Below are 19,337 nucleotides of genomic sequence, written 5' to 3' on the forward strand. Positions count from 1 at the left end.
AGCCAACCAAAAAAAAAACCCACATGATTTCCCTACTGCAACTGTGGATTACAATAGTTTGTGAGGATGAAAAGATCAGCCGGATACTTAGTACTTTTATGGTTAACGGTTTGTCTTGGGTCTTGTCTTGTCTGAACTGATATAAGATCTCAGGGGAGAGGAAATGCAGATCACAGCAGGGAATCTCATTAGCAGCGCCTCACCCGCAACTGGAGGTGCACTGGTCAGCAGCAGAACCTGTAAGAGGGAAGGAGCAGACTCTGGGATGCCTCGACTCACTTGGCTCGTGTGTAACGTAACGGGGTATGTGGGTTTATTACACAACACCAGCTGGAAGCCAAATGAGCAATTAATGATCACACAACATTTTGAAGGTGCAGAATGTAATTTATTGTCCGAAGTAGCACTTTGGGGTGGGAAATGATCTTCAGATTCTGTGCATTCATTGACCTCTCTGAGAACTATTTTGCAAACTAGAAGGTAATGGAGGGAAGGTTGTTTACAGAGGCATTAGCTGCTGCAGAGCTGTTCAGCAGCACCACAAAGATCATTCTTTACATGTGCATTCTATCCTGGAATAAAAGCATACTTTGAAGGAATTCTTCTTTCAAGGGCTGTCTGCCTAAGTGCTCTTCTGGAATAGCTCTTGCGGAATAATGCAGTTTTCAAAAGCAGTGCCAGCCAGTTCCTCTGTATAGACAAAGCCTCGGGCACCCAGAATTAGACTTCAGGTACTTAGATAAATCATTTGATGTCTCGAATGGGGACCCTGCAAGCACATCCTGATGATGGTTAGGGGCTGTGGGTTTTGCTGGTTGGTTTCCCAACTTGTTATCAAAGCACATTCTCGAAATAGTCAATAGTAATTAATATTGAGAGACCATGGGTATGTTCTCATGGATAATGAGGATTCTATCCTTGAATCTGTCAAGGATCAATTAGTGAAAGAATTCCTAATAAAGGAAAGCAAGTATTGTTATCATTCTTGAGGAGAAACATCCTGGGCCATACAAGCATACAGACCTTGAAAATGCTACTAATCTACATGTTTTGAAAAGTTTAGCCAACTTGGCAGAAAAGTGAAAATTCTGAGTGTCCTAAGCTGAACTACCTTCATTGTAATACTAAAAATCACACCCATAGGTCAAGAAGACCTTAGCCCAGGTGAAGACCCTTCCCCTGAGCATGCATAGTAGCTATAACTCGATTGTGCAATCATATGTGAATTAATAACCAATCAGATATAGGTAGGAGGTACTAATATGAGAATGTTGTTAAAACATGTATATAAGCTGCACGGAGAGTCCTATTTGGTGTGCTTGATTTGTGGGGAAGCACCAAGCACCCGGCCTTGCTCAACGCCGAAATAAATAACCAGCGTCTCATCCTGATGCGTAATATTGGCTATTACACACCGGGTAACGGGTCCGATTTTTTGGACAACAAACTGACGACACCCAGGCACGCTCTTAACCTCCCACGGGCGAAGTTTTCACAAGCATCTTGAAAGAGGCTGAGATGCTGCTGCCACCTCTTCTGCCATCTGAACACCCCCCCACCCAGCAGGGCAGTGACCCCGGGGGGCAGCCAGCGACCCTGGGGGGCAGCCAGTGACGCCGGGGGGCAGCCAGCGACCCCTCCTGCTCTCCGGAGCACACCTGCGGCTTCTTCATGTGCCGTCCCGGCACCCGCTGTCCTACCAGAGGTGAGCTAAAAGGGGTGATTGCTTTCCAAATGCTGTCTCCCAAGAAGACTGGAGACTTGTAGGACCGTTTGTACCCTAAGCAGCACCTTTTCCATCCTTTTAAAATGGCAGATGAAGTCATGGGTATGACTCAGCCTCATCTTCTCGTCCTGTGACTTCAGGCGAGTCACTTCTCTTCCAGCTTTTGGGAACGGATGCTCTCTGACAGGCTTTGGCCATCCAATCCAAAAAGCGCCCTATGCCGTCTTTAGGAAGAGGTGCCCGCGGCACCCCGGTGACACAAAGCTGAGCGGTGTTGAACCCAGCCCCCTCCAAACCAGCGCCACCCCACCTTCTTAACGAAGCCTGGCTCTGCCAGCTGTACAACACGCGGTAACACAAAATATTCCTAAGAGACGCCAAATACAGCAGTTGATACATTTTAGGAGATTTTACAAGTAACTGAAGACCATAACTCAGCAGCATTTCGGCGCCGCGGGGTGGTGAGGAAAGGGGCGGTCCCCATTCCTGTCAGGAGCCCGCGCGCCTCCCGCCCTCGGTGCGCTGCGGCGGGAAAAGCGGCGGGTCCGTTCCCTCAGGAAGAGGAGGAGGAGGAGGAGGAAGAGGAGGCGGCGGGGTGGTGGGGGTGGAGGTAGCAGCAGCATCAGCGCAGCCTGGGCTGGTGTAGGGAGCTCAGGTCCCTGCGCGCTTGGGGTACTGTAACCACTCTCAGTCCTGGATGTGCCCGGCGATGGGCTATGTTTTAATTATTGTTGTAATTTTTATGGGGAATTTTGGTGCTCCAGGCGGAAAGGGGGGGAGCGGTTACATCCCCTGAAAAGGCAACCGGCAAGGAAAAGTCAAAATAAATCCGTGTGACCATACACGATTAATCATTTATTTCCCTCTGAGTCAATAGATGCGAAACTCCCCCTTGGTGCCCCTCGGGGCAGGCCAGATGGCCTCCTGCCCCTAACGCGGGGCCCAAAGTCCGGTCGAGGCAGCTGCCACGTTTCTGTCAGCTCAAAACCAGCCCGCTAAACCCAGGGCTACCTGCTGGGGCCAGGTCCCCGCCATACCGAGAGTCTGTATCCATCGCAAGGAGCGCAGCCTGCAGGTCTTGCTCACCTGCCCTAACAAAGAGCTCCCAGGGTGGTTAACAGGAGGGTCGGGGCACCCAAGGTGGCACAGCAGTGTTTCCTCACAAAGGTCCTCGTTTCATCATAAATTTGCTGTGTTGTCTCAGACTTTCACCCTTTTATCTGCTTCATCGCAGGTGGCAGTGACGGCTGAAATCCTCTGGGTTTTTGGTGCGCCAACACACCCCCAACAGGAGGACCCTCCACTGAACAGGAGGGGTTTTGTTCATCCCTCAGGCTTTTAGTAGGGTGTGGTATAATTTCTTCATTTCCCTTCCCAGCCCGCAGGAAGGCACAGGTATAGCTCTGCCTTGTTTGTCTGCAGTGAGATGCCAGTTGCCTAAGGATGGGGAGTAGGAGAACAATCCCATGACCTGTTCAGCTGTGCTTGGAGTGCAGGATTATGTGCATTTCAGGAGGATATTTTTAATGGAGGAGGGGATTGTAGTACAATTGTAATGCCTTTTTGCATTACTTGTTTTTCTTCCTTCAGTATTTGAAGCTAAGGGGTTTTAAAAATCTCTTCAAGAATTTTTAATTAATGTTTTACTGTAATTATTTTGCTGATTGATATTAGGCATGATGTGAAGGCATGATTTCTCATTCCGTAATTCCAGGGTTCTGAAATAGAAATGAAATGTATCCTGACCCTATCAGAAACAACTGATTTTATAGGAATATTTCCATTGAATACTAACAGAAATGACTCCATTGTATTTTTACTCCAAAACCAAATAAGATCATTCTAAAATTCTATTTTCTTTCTCCTTTTTCCCAGCCTCTATACACAAGATTCTTGCAAGCAAATTAGGCAAACCTTAGGTATCCATTTAAAAGCTGAAAAGAACTGTTTGCAGATATTTAGTTTAAATTATCCCATCCTCTGTTAGATGTTGCCCATCATGGAGTTTTGTAATAAACCTGTCATACCTTTCATGGATTTTATTAACAAGGATGAGCAAGCAAACGTATATACACATCTGGATGAAGTAGTTTACGAACCTTTTGATTAGCCATAGTTAGAACAGTGCAGGCAAGCTCACAATCAGGACAGAAGCAACCTATCCATTTGCAAACCCACAAAAATTATACGGGTTCTAGGATCACATTTCTAAGGAAAACTACTTTGTATTAATTTTTCTTGGATTCATACAATTTAAATATTTTGCTGTCTATTTGACCATGCTATCAATAAGTGTCTATTCTGGCTTTAGGCCTTGCTTATAGGAAGTCACATAAAGAGGGCAGTGAAACTGTAGCAGAGTACAGACATGGCAAGTTAACTATGAAAAACCATGAAATAAGCTCTTTGTGTATGTTTTTGCCTAACAAAAGGCTCAGATTTTTATTACCCTTCTTTTATTCTCTTCATGCAAGTATACTTCTTACAGGCATTACCTGCATGTCTTCAGCATTTATTAGGTATTCTGAACTCCAGCAAGAACTTGAAAACAAATACAGCTTTATAGTCTGCCCTCAAGATACAACTCAGGAGTTGTAGCCTTCTCAACAGAACTGTTTTGTGGCCTTTCTGTCACATAAAGATAGGGAAGCTGAGATGTTGCTTAGCCTTTCTGTTATCCATTCTGTATGCAACTCTGCTGACTTTTGCTATTAAAATACAGACTGCCTTTAACTTTCTTACCAGAATAAATTCCACTAATGATAAATCATTTAAAATGTTCCCACCTCCAAGCTCATCTCTGACCCAAGATTCTCACAAGGCAATGACATCTCTTTTCCTAATACCTGTTAAGCCCTTTCTAGCCAAACTGGTTCATCTGAGAATTAAGCAGTAGATTTTCTCCTTTTGGTCAGGTAACACGTCAGGTAACAAAGAGTTGGAACCAGAATCCGAGTTTAAATGCACATGTGATGGTACACTGAGGAGGTTCTGTAGTTCAAGGGCTTTTTAAAAGTCTTTTTACAATCATTGACTCATTTATTGCCACCCAAATACTGTCTTTGTTTGCATTTCCCAGCAGTGATCAATACTTAATTGTCTGCTTGTTCATGATGAAAGCTATGGAGGATCAAGTAGTCCAAGAAGAACCAGGATACCAGGACGATGAGGTACATTTATAGTTGATTGAAAAACACGTGCGGCAAATACTGTTTGAAGGTATTTTGATCGTGTTATGAAATCCATGGAGAGACAGGTGGTCCCCAATGACCGTTAGGGAGTTCAATGCATTTAAAATTCCCTTCCAGTCTAATACCAAGAAACTCTCATTCTCCTAGTCCCTGTACAGCCTTGCTCTTCAAGTACTCTTCATTAACCTTTCAAAAGCTACACACAGTTTTTAATGGGATCATCATTATTTCTTTATATTTTGCACTTCTCCATTAAATGCAAAGGGGACTATGAGTTAATTTTATCCTTCCAAAGAATGGTCATTAGCCTGAAAAGCTGAGAAACTGTGGTGAAAGAAATCAAAATGATGATGGTCATAATGCAAGTTTTATTAGCACAGCAGAGGATTGCTTGCCTGTGAAGATATACTTTATGAAGAAGGTGATAGGAAATGTGCAGGCCTTCTTGGCTCACTAGGACTTTGCTTATTTGGGTAGTCCAATGTATTATTATGGAAAATCATTTAACTGTTTACACATTGGAAAAAGACACATAGTGAGACAGATGTAATTACAAGAAAAAGCAAAATCTATTTTTTTTTCTGCTATTTTTTTAGGAATCCTTTTTTCAGGATATTGACCTGCTACAGAAGCATGGAATTGTAAGTATTAGCAATGACTTTACCGAACAGAATTGTCCATGTAAAGCTATTGTAAGGTTATTTCCAAAAGCATATATATATTGATACAAATAACTTGAAATTCTTCCTTGCATTAAATTCTAAATCATTCATATGAAGACAAATTTTTCCTCTGATGATAAGACAGGTTTTCAGAAAATCTCATTCCCATCCAATTCCTAAATAAAGTGGCAAGATATTCAAAGTATTTAGCACCCAGCACTCTTGAAAAACCAAGTACTTGCTAATTTATTTGAAAACTGTGTGATAGATTACTTCCTGTTCCTGCCAATCTTTGTAATTACTCCTGCATTTTTGGTGCCTGTGAAATTACACTGTGACAATTGTTGCTTTACTGTTTTCAGCGTGCTGGTGAAGGGGTAGAGTGGGAGTGAGGAAAATATTATTAGCTAGAGAAAAAAGTGGTTAGTTTTCTTCATCAAACAGGAATTCCTATAATCATTATCTTCATCATCATTATTATCACATAAACTTCATCTCTTTACTCAAAATACTATTACTATATGTTTATCAGGAGACTGAACCCGATTACATTCAGTGTTATAGAAGCAGAATAAAAAGTTGAGTTTGCCCGATAGAATGTAAAATTTAACTCTCAGATAAATGACTACAGATGGATGCAGACAGGGAGACATAGACACAATGAGACAGCATTAGTCAGCACTAGTTACTGGGCTCAGGCACGTCAGCAGTGTAATTGTTGCCAACTTTTTTTATTGGCAATTCCTTGGCAGTTTTAGAGAGTTTTGAAGAAGGATCATGAGGTTGGGAGTTGTAACCATGGGGCAACATAGGAAAAATACACAAATTCTTGTGTTAAAAAATTTAACACGTTGACCAAAGAGGCTGACCTCCTGAGATAGAAGGGAGCTGTCCTAGTCTGTCAATATTAAATGAGGCATGGTATGCAGAGAACAATACTAAGGTATGAAAGATCTTAAAAATTAAGAATAATGACATAGGCTGTTCTTCTGGCCTCATAAGAGCTTCCTGCTCCTTTTCTTTTCTTTTTTTTTTTTTCTTCCTTCCAAGTGGTTATTCCCACACCCCAGGGAAAGGTTTTGTTCTCAGCTGTGCCAGTTAAAATCTTTGTGTGAACATATGGTAACCCATATCTGTTAAATTAATTTGCTTAAATAAATAGGTTTTGTAGGTTTAAAATTTTTTCCTAGGAGTAGAGAGAGACCAATATTTACTAGATCTGACTATGGCCACAATGAGAGTCAGATTAGCACAACCTAGGGTCTGGTTTGATGTTCAAAAGCGTTTGGTAGGAATTAAGGTGCTGTGACCTTTAGACTGCGGTCTTTGCTGAGTGTTCCTGCCCCTAGAGCATGCTATCCCTTCTTCTGGCACATCTGCTTTTGTAGCTGTCCTGTGAACTGGATTTGTGAATCAATTAGTCCAAAAATTATCACAATTAAAAATGTGGGTTTTGTTTGTTTTTTTTATTTGTAAATCCTCAGCCTGTTCCCTTTTCCATGTCAGAGGAGCACAACTGGGACAGGGCTGCAAAGTAAGGTAGAGAGAGGATCAGGACAAGCAGCTGGTGCAAGGGCACAGGCGTGTCAGTACGTTAAGCCAGGAGTAGCACTGAACACTGCATGGTCTTGAACTACAGTCTAAGGAGGAGTACATCCCAGTGCCTTGGTTGGTACATAAGCTGTTGGTGAAAGGTGTATCTGCAGGAGAGAACAAGAACTTCTATAACCAGGTCTACCGTGCAGAGACTTGTAATGCAACACAGACTTAAGTCTGATGTGATGAGAAAGACAAAGCCACTGAAGAAATGCAGAAGTGGGGCAATGCATTCAAGGTTTTGGTCTAGAAAAAAAGATCTTTGCAGCAGTAGTCTGTTGTCTTAATAGAAAAAAAAAAACCACAATAAAACAGCTCAATTCTTTTTATATGGCTAGTTATTATATTCTTTTGGGTGGAAGAGTAATTTTTATTCGTGACTGATTTTACCTCATCCATCTCTATTAATGTAATAATCAAAAAACATATCACAGGATGAGAAATAAGCTTCCAAATGAACATGACTAATTTCTAACATAGCACCACTCCATTCTTATGTTCTAGGCACCCACACGCTCTAGATAAATAGATTCAGTTCATACTTTTTTTCAAAGAAAAATCTTGGCTGGAAATGGTAAATTGAAGTATCCCAAACCTTTCACATAGTATATTTTCTTGTGAGTAATCTGTTGCTTGCCTTTAAGTTTCCACTGATGTCAGAATCATAAAATGAGGTGAGAGGAGGCAAAATGTGTCAGCAGGGCGCTGACTGAAGTCACGCTGTACCCAATTTACGAAAAACTCATTCCAGCCCAAACTGTCGGTCAGATCTGGAGGATACATTTGGTTTAAACTGGACATACTGTGAACATGCAGAAACAGCACAGCAGTTAGAGTCGGCTTCCAATGATTCATGCGAGTCAGCTCCCAATTATCCATGATCAGATTATCTGTTTTACAGATGATCTGTGCTAAGGGACCAAGGACAGATTGAGGGTTATAGGGTTTACTAGGCTGGGCTTCACACGATCTGAAATAATCCGTACTTCTTCCTTACTACCAGCTTGGATCTAGAAAGACTGACACTGAACAGGGACTAGTAAGTACAGCTGGACTCAAGACACCTTTCTCTCAAAAGCACCAGGATCTGGTCTCTGCATCATGATCCCCCATGCCAATGTCACTCAAAATTTTCTGTTGTTGGTGTCACAAACTACATAATGAAAAGTTTACTGTAAATCTGCTTCTTTCTTGGTGAAAATACACATGCATACGAATGTATAATAAAATTTGTTTCAAAGGTTTACTTCACCTTCTAGTTGTTAACTGTCACAAGTATTCACAGAAGGGAACTTTCTTCACAGAACGTAGCAGATATTAAAAAACTGAAGTCAGTTGGGATCTGCACTATCAAGGGAATCCAGATGACCACAAGACGGGCACTGTGCAATGTAAAAGGGCTTTCAGAGGCCAAAGTGGACAAGATTAAAGAAGCCGCAAACAAGCTTATTGTAAGCCAATCACTTTCCTGATAGTTTAAATTTATGCTGGCCTTTCCAAAATGCTGTGCAGCATTTCTCTTAACAGATTTTTTCACCACATCATGAATAAAATTTTGAAAATTATTCTGCTCATTACTCTAAAGGGATAATACTATATACTCTACAACAACCAGACAAATGCTGTGGTGCTTTTCATACCCAACCTGTGTAAATGAGGCTAGGGTGGAGAGAAAATATTTAGGTGGGTTATTGCACTCTACCTTGAGGTTAAAGCTAAAATAAATGTCTCATGTTCTCTTTGGTCTTCCTTAGGAACCAGGTTTCCTGACCGCCTTTGAGTACAGTGAAAAACGGAAGATGGTATTTCATATTACTACTGGCAGCCAGGAATTTGAGTAAGCTTATCTCTACTTAAATCCCTCCTTAGTCCAAATTGTTCCAATAATCATATTTATTGTCTTTAATGAGACATAAAAATGAGGAACAAATATTCACCTAGGACATGTAGGTTACCCTGCATTGGAGCTAGTGCTGGCTTGAAGATGCCTGCATCAGTAAGCAACAAACCCAACTCATTTTCTACAGTCATTGTAAATAAACAGAGTTTGCATCCAGAAATCCTGAACATATCATCATTTTTTCACCTAGTCAAAACAACCTGCAGATCTCAGGTCAAAATTATACATCTTCGAGACCACCCTTGAGATATTTGTATGGAATGTTATCTTTTCCAGGGTATTTTCTTTCTTCTTTCTTTCCAGTAATAATTTCTATAGATCTTTGTCTTGCACACAGAAAGGAAGGTTGAGACAGAGTTAATTGTTTATGAATTAGTGATCATTTAGTGCCCTGCACTTAATGCATCAGGTGAGGGGCTTTAGGGCAGAAGTAACTTTTCTTAAAAGTAGCAAAAATTTCTCTTTTTTACTTTCCTCTTGTGATTTTGTGGGTTTAACTATATCATAATCCTCTCCCTTTCTCCAGTAAACTTCTGGGTGGTGGGATTGAAAGCATGGCAATCACTGAGGCCTTTGGAGGTGAGAAAACCACATTAAATGTGTATTACTAGACAAAGAGTTGCAATTTAGTTTAGATTTTAAATCAAGCTGGGTTACTTCTATCAAACTTATCACATTGTAGTCATAAAGATGAGTACCTGCATGAGCGTAAGAAGAAAGAATCCACTTCGTGTTTTCCCATTTTGCCTCTTCATTTGCTTGCAGACTAAGCTTGAGCTGAGTAATCATTAGACTTGGGGCGTCCTGATTGAGTACAACATAGCATTATTAATACTATTACAAACATGTCATACAGGAAAGATTTCCCTGATGCAATCTGTGTGCCTTTCCAGTAACAAAACTGCCACAAAAGACGTTTTATTCACACACACTTAGGATATACTGCATTTCATATAAGATTTTGAAATTACAATTAAGTTACTATTGTAATAAATACGATCAGTTTGTGGTTAACACTTCAACAACAATAAGAGTTTGTAAAACAGTACTCTTCCGTTCAGAAAAGATAAACTGGAGGCTAACATGATTTGATATAATGAGATTAATGAAGTCATAAGCTTCTCCTTGATCATTTCACTGAAAATTAAACTGGGTCAGGTCAGTGGAATCAACCGTTTCTTTCCTCGCTTCCCTCAGTTAACACTCTTCCACAGGTGCCGTGTGGTTTTAACTTCTACACAGAAAATAATAAATGACCTTTAGCAATCAAGCATGATCAAATTAAAGCATTTCAGATTTTGCTTTTCCTGTAACATATTTCTACTGCACAGAATATGATTTATAAATTGGGGTTAAATGATTAAAAAAGGTAGAGATAGAGGTGAATTTTGTAAGTAAGAGTGTTTCTAACTGCAGGAACCCCTGAATCTAGCAAACTCAGAAAAAGAAACCATGACTTTTTTTTTTCTTTTTCTTTATTTAACAGAGTTCCGGACAGGCAAAACTCAGTTATCTCACACCCTTTGTGGTAGGTGTAATACCTTAACAGAGAGAGATGTTTCTTCTCAGTGAATCCATTCTTTACAACTATATCAAAATTAAACACATAGAGACAAGTCAGAATCTTTTACTTCTAGAAATACAGTGAAACAGACCTTGGTGACTCTTACCTCCATTCATTGTGTTTGAGTAGAGAACTCATATAAATGATTACTTTTTAATACTGCTCACATCACTGTAAGTTTTGCCATAAGGAGAGAGAAGATAATAGACTGTCTTAGAGAAACGAGTGAAACACACCATCTGGAAAAGCAGAGCACAAATACGGGTTACAGGTGGACAAGGACATTGCTCAGAAAAGGCCAAAGGCAAGATTCTTTCTCAACAGCTCTTTTAATTTCCTGGTTTCAAGAGGTTTTGCTGAATATGACATTCTGAAAGGGCACTGAAAGGATACTACTGGCTGACAGTAACTGGATAAACAGAGACTTTGGCAGTCACCATATCTGGGCAGTGCCAAATACAGCAGGACTCTGATTTCCCAGCGATATCCCTCAATGTGTAAATAGTAGTAAATAATAACTAATGTAACTATTAACGCTGTTGGAATACAGTTACCAGATATTGGATAGGCAAACATTCCCTTAAATAAACCCTGTATTATAAAGGGAATTATGGCGCCTTCGGGAAAAATAAGGCCTCTTTCATTTAATACAGTCTAATGGCCGGCAGAATCTTATTATTTTGCATGAATGATTACAACTGAATTGAGTATTTTAGCTTATTCACTCCAAAGAGACTAAACCCACAATCAGTAACTATTCACATATAAGGAAAAATTCATATCCAAAGAATTTTTTATCATATGAGTTACAGCTGGAAAAAAAAGTCCCTAGTAAATCAATACCATTAATTTGGGCAGAGGATTAAGAGGATGCTTTGTGCATAATAACTTACTAATAATATCCTTACCTATTTTCAGTATAAAATATACAGATTTATTGATGGTATTGAGTAAACCACAATTTTGACACCATTATTTAAATCTCATCTGATCTCAAATTGAGAAAAGTGGCTTAATCTTCTCCTCAAGATGGCAGTAAGACTTGAGATACTCCTGATTTCCACATTGATTAAAACTGGTGGTTCTTTGTGATATGGATAAGCAGTCATAGTTTATTAAAAAAATAGTAATAGAGAGAGTAAGAAAATATTTTTCCTGCTTTTTCATTTTGATCTATGATTCACTATAGTGACAGCTCAGCTTCCAGGACCAAACGGCTATACAGGTGGAAAGATTATCTTCATTGATACTGAAAACACTTTGTATCTTTTGGACTGTTAAAAGGTTATAGCTTTATACATGTAAAATAGTATGACTGACACAGAAAGGCTGGAGAGCACAGTGTGTAATGGCCCACAAGGCAGTGACTTAAACCATTCTATGATTCTATGATTATTTCTCTGACATTTGATGTAATCAAACCTGGAAAAATAAGAGTTAGGATATGGATTTTATATTAACTGGGTTTTTTTTTTTGAGATCTAATATGCCTCCTACAGGTGATAGCAACTTTTCTGTTTACTTCAAGAGAAATTCATCTAAGTACTAAACACTCTTTTTGACACCTCATATCTGTGGTAGACTGTGTATAAATAGGTTTTGCTCATGGCTAAATTCCTAAAGCACAAATATAGAATCACAGAATCATAGAATGGTTTAGGTTGGAAGGGACTTCAAAGATCATCTAGTTCCAACCCCCCCTGCCATGGGCAGGGACACCTCCCACTAGACCAGGTTGCTCAAAGCCCCATCCAGCCTGGCCTTGAACACCTCCAGGGATGGAGCTTCCACAACTTCCCTGGGCAACCTGTTCCAGTGCCTCACCACCCTCAGAGTAAACTTCTTCCTAATATCTAACCTAAATCTACCCTCTTTCAGTTTAAAACCGTTATCCCTCATCCTATTGCTATACTCCCTGATAAACAGTCCCTCCCCATCTTTCCTGTAGGTCCCCTTTAAGTACTGGAAGGCTGCTATAAGGTCTCCCTGGAGCCTTCTCCAGGCTAAAGAACCCCAATTCTCTCAGCCTGTCTTCACAGGAGGAGTGCTCCAGCCCTCTGATCATCTTCATGGCCTTCCTCTGGACCTACTCCAACAGGTCCATGTCTTTCTTATGTTGGGGGCTCCAGAGCTGGATGCAGTACTTCAGGTGGGGTCTCACGAGAATTGAGTAGAGGGGCAGAATCACCTCCTTTGACCTGCTGGCCACTCTTCTTTTGATGCAGCCCAGGATGCGGTTGGCTTTCTGGGCTGCGAGTGCACATTGCCAGCTCATGTTGAGCTTCTCATCAACCAACACCCCCAAGTCCTTCTCCTCAGGGCTGCTCTCAATCCATTCTCTGCCCAGCTTGTATTTGTTCTTGGCATTGCCCCAACCCATGTGCATGACCTGGCACTTGGCCTTATTGACCTTAATGAGGTTCATACAGGCCCACTTCTCAAGCCTGTCAAGGTCTGTCTGGATGGTATCCTTTCCCTCCAGTGTGTCAACCATGCCACACAGCTTGGTGTCATCAGCAAACTTGCTGAGGGTGCACTCAATCCCAACATCCATGTCACCACCGCAGTTGTTAAATAGCACTGGTCCCAGTACCGACCCCTGAAGAACACCACCTGTCACTGCTCACTACTTGGATATCGAGCTGTTAACCACAACTCTTTGAGTATGGCCATCTAGCCAATTCCTTATCCACCAAGTGGTCCATCTGTCAAATCCATGTCTCTCCAATTTAGAGACAAGGATATAATGTGGGATAGTGTCAAATGCTTTGCACAAGTCCAGATGATGTCAGTTGCTCTTCCCTTATCCACCAACACTGTAACACTGTTATAGAAGGCCACCAAATTTGTCAAACACGATTTGCCGTTAATTAAGCCAAGTTGGCTGTCACCAATCACCTCCTTATTATATCCATATGTCAACTCCCCCTGCCTCAAACCTTAAACACAAAACAATTATCATCGTGAACCCTAGACTATCTTTAGGCTATGAGGAACAGCACGAAGAGAAAAAGTCAGTCTTCTCTAGGATCAAAATAAATATTCTTATATTTTTCCCCATAGTTCTATTTTGGTATGGACTTTTATTATATGTACACGGTTTGTACAAAGAGAAATCCTTAACTTTGACTAATGTCAGCCGACCAGACCGTCTTCGTGACATTGCTGATCGCTTCAATGTTGACCACGATGCAGTACTTGACAACGTGCTATATGCACGTGCATATACTAGTAAGACCATTATTGCAACTGGCATGATGTCTGTGTATTTTCTCTAAGGCTCACGTTTTAATAGTTCTCAGTTCATTAACTGAGATTGCCCACTGAGGATCATAAAGAATGTTTTGCTGCTAAGAAAAGAAGTTGTAAGCTTGCTTCCATTATCTGCTTCTGGTGGTGTACACTGAGCAGACTTGTGCCCTGTAAGTATTCCAGCTCAGCTGTGCTACATAAACAATAAAGTTTTGCAGTTTCCCACGACATTAAGTGAACTCTGCCATGTATATGACGAGCGTCAGTGTAGCATCTTCATAAGAGAAGCACCAATTAATGTAACCACGATTGCCTGAATGTAAGCTAAATCTATAAATGCTGTTGAGAAATTCTCTATGATCTTGTGAATGGAACTTGACAGGGACAGCTCCAACACACTCTGTCATAAGACACTGCATTAAAACTTCAAAGAAATTTTACATGAGACTTTTACTTTGAGAGTACAATATGAACATGTATAATATGATTAATACAATTTCTGTGTGCCATTTAATTCAACATTAAATTCAAATGTTTATATTGCTTTTCTGTTCTTAACACAACAAAAAAGTTTTCTTCATGGATAGTTTTGTTGTGAAGCTTTTCACAAAGAAGTTTTGTTAGCTGGGCTAATGGAAACTGGAACCCGCATAAGCACAGGCACTGCTAGTTACTGTACAGTGAGCTTGTTATTGGGCACTGGATTTTAAAATGTTGGCAGCGAAAATATAAACAGTGTAGGCATTTAAAGTGGAATTTTAAAATTCAAGCTTTTGTCCCTTCAGAGTTCTTTCTGGTCCTAATTTCACTTGGCAACTGTACTTCCCACCAGGTGAACATCAGATGGAATTACTCGACTATGTAGCAGCCAAGTTCCATGAGGAAGCTGGTATCTTCAAGCTATTGGTACAAGACTAATTTTATTTTGGGTTTTTTTTGCATGCTTACTGCTTTCAGAATATGTTTTCCTATTTTCTTTCACAATACTTACTTATCTAGCATAATTACAATGCAGATCATTGACTCCATAATGGCACTTTTCCGTGTGGATTTCAGTGGCCGTGGGGAGTTGGCTGAACGACAACAGAAACTGGCTCAGATGCTGTCAAGGCTCCAAAAAATATCAGAAGGTAAGGAAAATATTGCAAAATTTGGAAAAACGTGGACTGGAGTTACTGGGACAGTAGCTGATGGTAGCACAACCACCTAGCAGTCCGAGTGTATTATCAATCAGTTATTGGCCCAGGAATCTTTCCTCATTTTACACCTCTGCCAGTTACCGAAAGATCAAAGCTATAATATATTATGTCAAGATGACAGATTAAGGGGTCTTTAGAACTATTCAACATTTAGAGTTTACCTAGAAATACTGATAGGAGAAGACCTAAATGAGAGAATAGGTTGTAGAACTGGACAGATATCCAGTAAAAGAAACTGTCTTCCCCCAATTTCAACAGTCTAAATACAGGAGAAACATGAATAGAAAAAAGGACGAAGGCACAGAGAGACAAAAAAGCTGTGCCCATTACCACGTTGCCAGTCCTTTGCAATACTCTGAGGGATGATGACAGGATCAATAGGGTTCCTCCTCCGTGGAACTTCTCAGAAATGTTGATGAGGAGTGAGTAAATGTTTTTCTCATGCAGTAAATTTAAAAAAAAACCAAAGAGACAAAGGGAGGGACAGGGGGCTGAGGGCAGGGAGCCAACAGGGAAGATGGGAACTGAGGAGGACTTGTTCAGTGGAATTCTGAAAAGTGCTCATTTTTGGCCTATTACAGCTGAAATCACACCAGAGCAAATTTAAGCTGTCCCCCGATTAACTCCAGCCATCAGACATAAAGAGTATTTGCTTCTCTTTCATTTGAAATTTGAAATGCTTCAGCAGCAGCCTTGCTTTTACCATGGATGGGACAATATTTTTGAATTCTAATTGGATATAGTCCACCTTCTTTCCATTGTTTTCTATTGCAGAATATAATGTGGCTGTGTTTGTGACCAACCAGATGACTGCTGATCCAGGAGCAACTATGACGTAAGATATTTTTTCTCTCTCTTTTTTAAAAACTGTCATCTCTTTTGTATTACATATTTAATGGAGATGAGAACTGAGATTGTATGGAGCAGAAGGCACTGAAAATGAAGGTTCAGATTGGTCATTGGTCCCTCTGGTATGATGAATCATTCATATATGACACCTATAGGTTTCTCTCAGTTTTTGTAAGGATTTTTTTAATGTTCATCTGCTGCCTGACATGATGACTTCTTTCACTGTGACTTGAACAAAGAGAACAAGCCATAAAAAGTATTGGAAAAGCACCCCATTTTCTTTTGGAGCAGCTTATATATGAAGTTTAAAATGTGTATTTCTTGAGCCTCTTGAATTTAATGAGTGGAAAATTATGCCAGCATCAAACGCTTGAACATCCCATCTTGAGGCACGTGTGTTAAAGTCCTTTTACAATATATTTACCTATGTATCATTTATTACTGAGTTCAATGTGCCTCATCTGACAGTTAATCTCAGTATTAACCCATGGAATTTGCACAGTGAATCATCACAATTTTCTTGCTAATTTAGCTTCCAGGCAGACCCAAAAAAGCCCATTGGGGGCCACATCCTTGCTCATGCTTCGACTACCAGGATTAGTCTGAGGAAAGGGAGAGGGGAGCTGCGTATTGCAAAGATATACGACAGGTAAATCACCTCTCCTTCACAGGAAGGCAGCTGTGTTACGAGCAACTGTAAGGTTACAAAGTTCACGGTACTGAAACTTAATAGCTTGACAGCCAGTTCATGGTTTCAAACTAACCACGTTTCTGGATGGTAAACTGAGAGAAAATCTGAAAGAACAAACTAATCAACAGATGTAAAGGTTATCTTGCATATCGCATACCTTAAATTACATAAGCTTTCATCATAAATCCTACTAGATTCTTATCTCTTAAAGAAGACCATCAAATACTTTGGTAAGACTGGTAAGAATTTTCCTTGGAAGAAAAATTCCAGAGCTGTTAAATTACTAAATTTTGCTGACACAATTAGTATCACTTTACCTGACAAGCTGTGGCAGATGCAAGTCATTAAAAATCGTAGTAGTGGAACTGCATGGAGAGGCCAGTGTTACTGGTCAGGAACTAAGAAACTCAAATGAGATTTTGCAGACAGAATCTTTCCTTCTCCTGCACCTTCTCCCTTCCCCTGCCTTGTGTTTGTCATCTTCCAAGAGGTGGATTTCACATTTTCTGGCCTTGATAATATTAATCAAGTTCTACAGTTTGCACGTAAGTATAAAGATGTGGAAGTATTCCAGGTTGCTTACACTTACAACATTTTGGGAACTGTTTCACAACTGCATTTAACATGGGGAAACCCACAAGTTCCTTCTTTTTTTTTTTTTCCCCAGCCCCGAGATGCCTGAAAACGAAGCCACATTTGCAATAACTGCTGGAGGGATTGGGGATGCCAAAGAATAGGCAGAAAACTGATGTAAATGTACAGCTGAAAACCGCCTGGGCAGTTGGGATGAAGATTTGTGCAAGGTCACCGACAGCCTGGCTGCATTTCTATCTTTTGGATACCATTTGAGGTATTTTGGGAAAACACTGGGATGAAGTCTGTACAGTTCAGTTTTATTGATCTTATTAGAATGTGATTCATTTAGGGTCTTCATTTTTCAATTGAACTTTCAGCAGACAAAGATATAAGAAATAAGCTTGTGAAAAGTTCAACGAATCCTTTTCCTATATTTTGTGAAAATCAAAGCTGTCCTTTCATATGAGATTAATGTACTCTTTTTTCGTTTCTTTCAAAGAGAGTGTCTGTGTGGTAGAATGCGAAATGGAACAGTATTAGAATAAACTCAGTTATAAAATTGACATAAATAGATGGAAAAGGCAGTGACAGGAGCAACAGCCCAAGAACTCAATGGACTCTCATGCAGCATAGAGGAATAAGCTACTTTAAAAATACATTTTTAAGCATTTTTATCTTGACTAGATAAATTTTTGTATTTTTCTTTAGCATTTTCTACTTTTTTTGAGACAATGTTTTGAAACTCTTCTTATTAAACTTCAAAACAGAGATTATGAATGAGACCAGCACCCTGCTTATGTCTGGGTGCTTTGAATCAAACCCCACTCTCAGTAATCTCGCTAATCTTTCATGAGAGAAACGAACTGGGTGCAACCCAACACTTTAAAACCTTTTTGCCTAGTTCTCTAAAGAAACAAACTTTATATATAAATTGCCTTGTCAGTCTCCTAATAGAAGCAAGAATATTCAAGATTATTATTAAATATTATTAAAAAGCAGAAGAAAAAAACACCCAGTGGCTAGCCAGGGGAGAGAGGCTGACACTTACTTACAGGGTGGGAAAGGCACCTGTGACTGGGCTCGCTGAGGGAGCGTGCCCATGGGCCAGCCAGCACTCCCAGCTAGCCAGACCTGTTTGTCACAGTGGGGGGCAAACAAAGAAGCTGGGAGTAAAGACAGAAATGGGGGATAAGGGGACCAATTCAGTTTGCATTACCTCCACCGCTCATGGAATTGCCTCTTTTAAAATCAGCTCAACCCTTTATGTATTGGATGCTTTAAGGGAAGGCCTTACTTTCTCCCCTTCTATAAAAATGCTAATTAGAATGATTCTAACTTTGGTGTCCGGTTAGAGAGCTTGTCCTCACTGACCATAAGGTTTTTTTCATTTAGATTAATTAATGCATGTAAGTTCACATGAAATAAAAAGGCAGCGATGGCCAAGAATTCATTCAAGAAAAGCCAGACCCTGTAGCCAGGGTTTACCCTGCGACAGAGCTGCAGAGCCTGCCTGCCTCCAGCACTTTAACAGATCTTTGGTATTTCTCCTGAGGTAAAGCACAACTTTTCACCGTGGAGGGAAGCCTAGAGAGACAAAGGCAAAGGGGGTTAAAAAAAAACAGGAATGGAACAGCCATTGTTATATGAAGTAACATCTTGGTTTTTTGCATGCGCCAGTCTCTTCCGCACCAGGCACTGGTATCTACTGGCCCAGCACCACCGCTGCCTGACTCCCTCCCACCCACTCTGAAAGGCCCAAGTTTCTTCCAACACTTAAGCACCAAAATTACTCTTTGCTTTCTCACATATGCCATACACGCAGCAAGTAACACTAAACTGGTAAACGATGTGGGTCTCCTTCCAGGCCAAATTATTTGCTTCAAAGGTCTGAAAGTAACAAGGACTCACTTCCCCTTCTGCCACTCTAACTGATTTCTGACAACCTGCCAGCCCAGAAAGCACGAGGTGAATTAATTACCAGTTTACTTTCAGGAGAGGTTGCCCCAAACTTCCCGCAGCTGCTAAGGAGGGGGTGGGTGGGAGGGTGTGCGTGTGTGTGTGACCCGGGGGTTGCCGCCACCACCCGCCTTGGGGCCGGCGATGCCATTTTCTCCCGGCGCTCAGGGGAAGC

General features: G+C 40.6%; 1 protein-coding gene across 1 annotated transcript; it reads left to right on the plus strand.

Annotated features, from left to right (window-relative positions):
* Positions 1-4,836: 4,836 nt before the first annotated feature.
* Positions 4,837-17,367, plus strand: DMC1 (DNA meiotic recombinase 1). Its single transcript, XM_009881828.1, has 13 exons — positions 4,837-4,896; positions 5,514-5,558; positions 8,480-8,626; positions 8,930-9,012; positions 9,602-9,654; positions 10,562-10,603; positions 11,829-11,901; positions 13,779-13,870; positions 14,724-14,797; positions 14,907-15,021; positions 15,865-15,925; positions 16,472-16,588; positions 17,298-17,367. Exons 1-13 carry the CDS (start codon positions 4,837-4,839, stop codon positions 17,365-17,367), a joined length of 1,032 nt encoding a protein of 343 aa, XP_009880130.1.
* The last annotated feature ends 1,970 nt before the right edge of the window (positions 17,368-19,337 follow it).

Source organism: Charadrius vociferus, unplaced genomic scaffold (assembly GCF_000708025.1).
Source record: "Charadrius vociferus isolate BGI_N301 unplaced genomic scaffold, ASM70802v2 scaffold413, whole genome shotgun sequence".
NCBI classification, from domain to species: domain Eukaryota; kingdom Metazoa; phylum Chordata; class Aves; order Charadriiformes; family Charadriidae; genus Charadrius; species Charadrius vociferus.

What these genes read in the sequence shown, in the direction of transcription:
- DMC1 (XM_009881828.1), top strand. Translation starts at nt 4,837, where the DNA reads ATGATGAAAGCTATGGAGGATCAAGTAGTCCAAGAAGAACCAGGATAC. An exon ending in GATCCAGGAGCAACTATGAC is followed by an intron (nt 15,926 to 16,471) that starts GTAAGATATTTT and finishes TTGCTAATTTAG; the next exon opens with CTTCCAGGCAGACCCAAAAA. An exon ending in ATTGCAAAGATATACGACAG is followed by an intron (nt 16,589 to 17,297) that starts GTAAATCACCTC and finishes TTTTTTCCCCAG; the next exon opens with CCCCGAGATGCCTGAAAACG.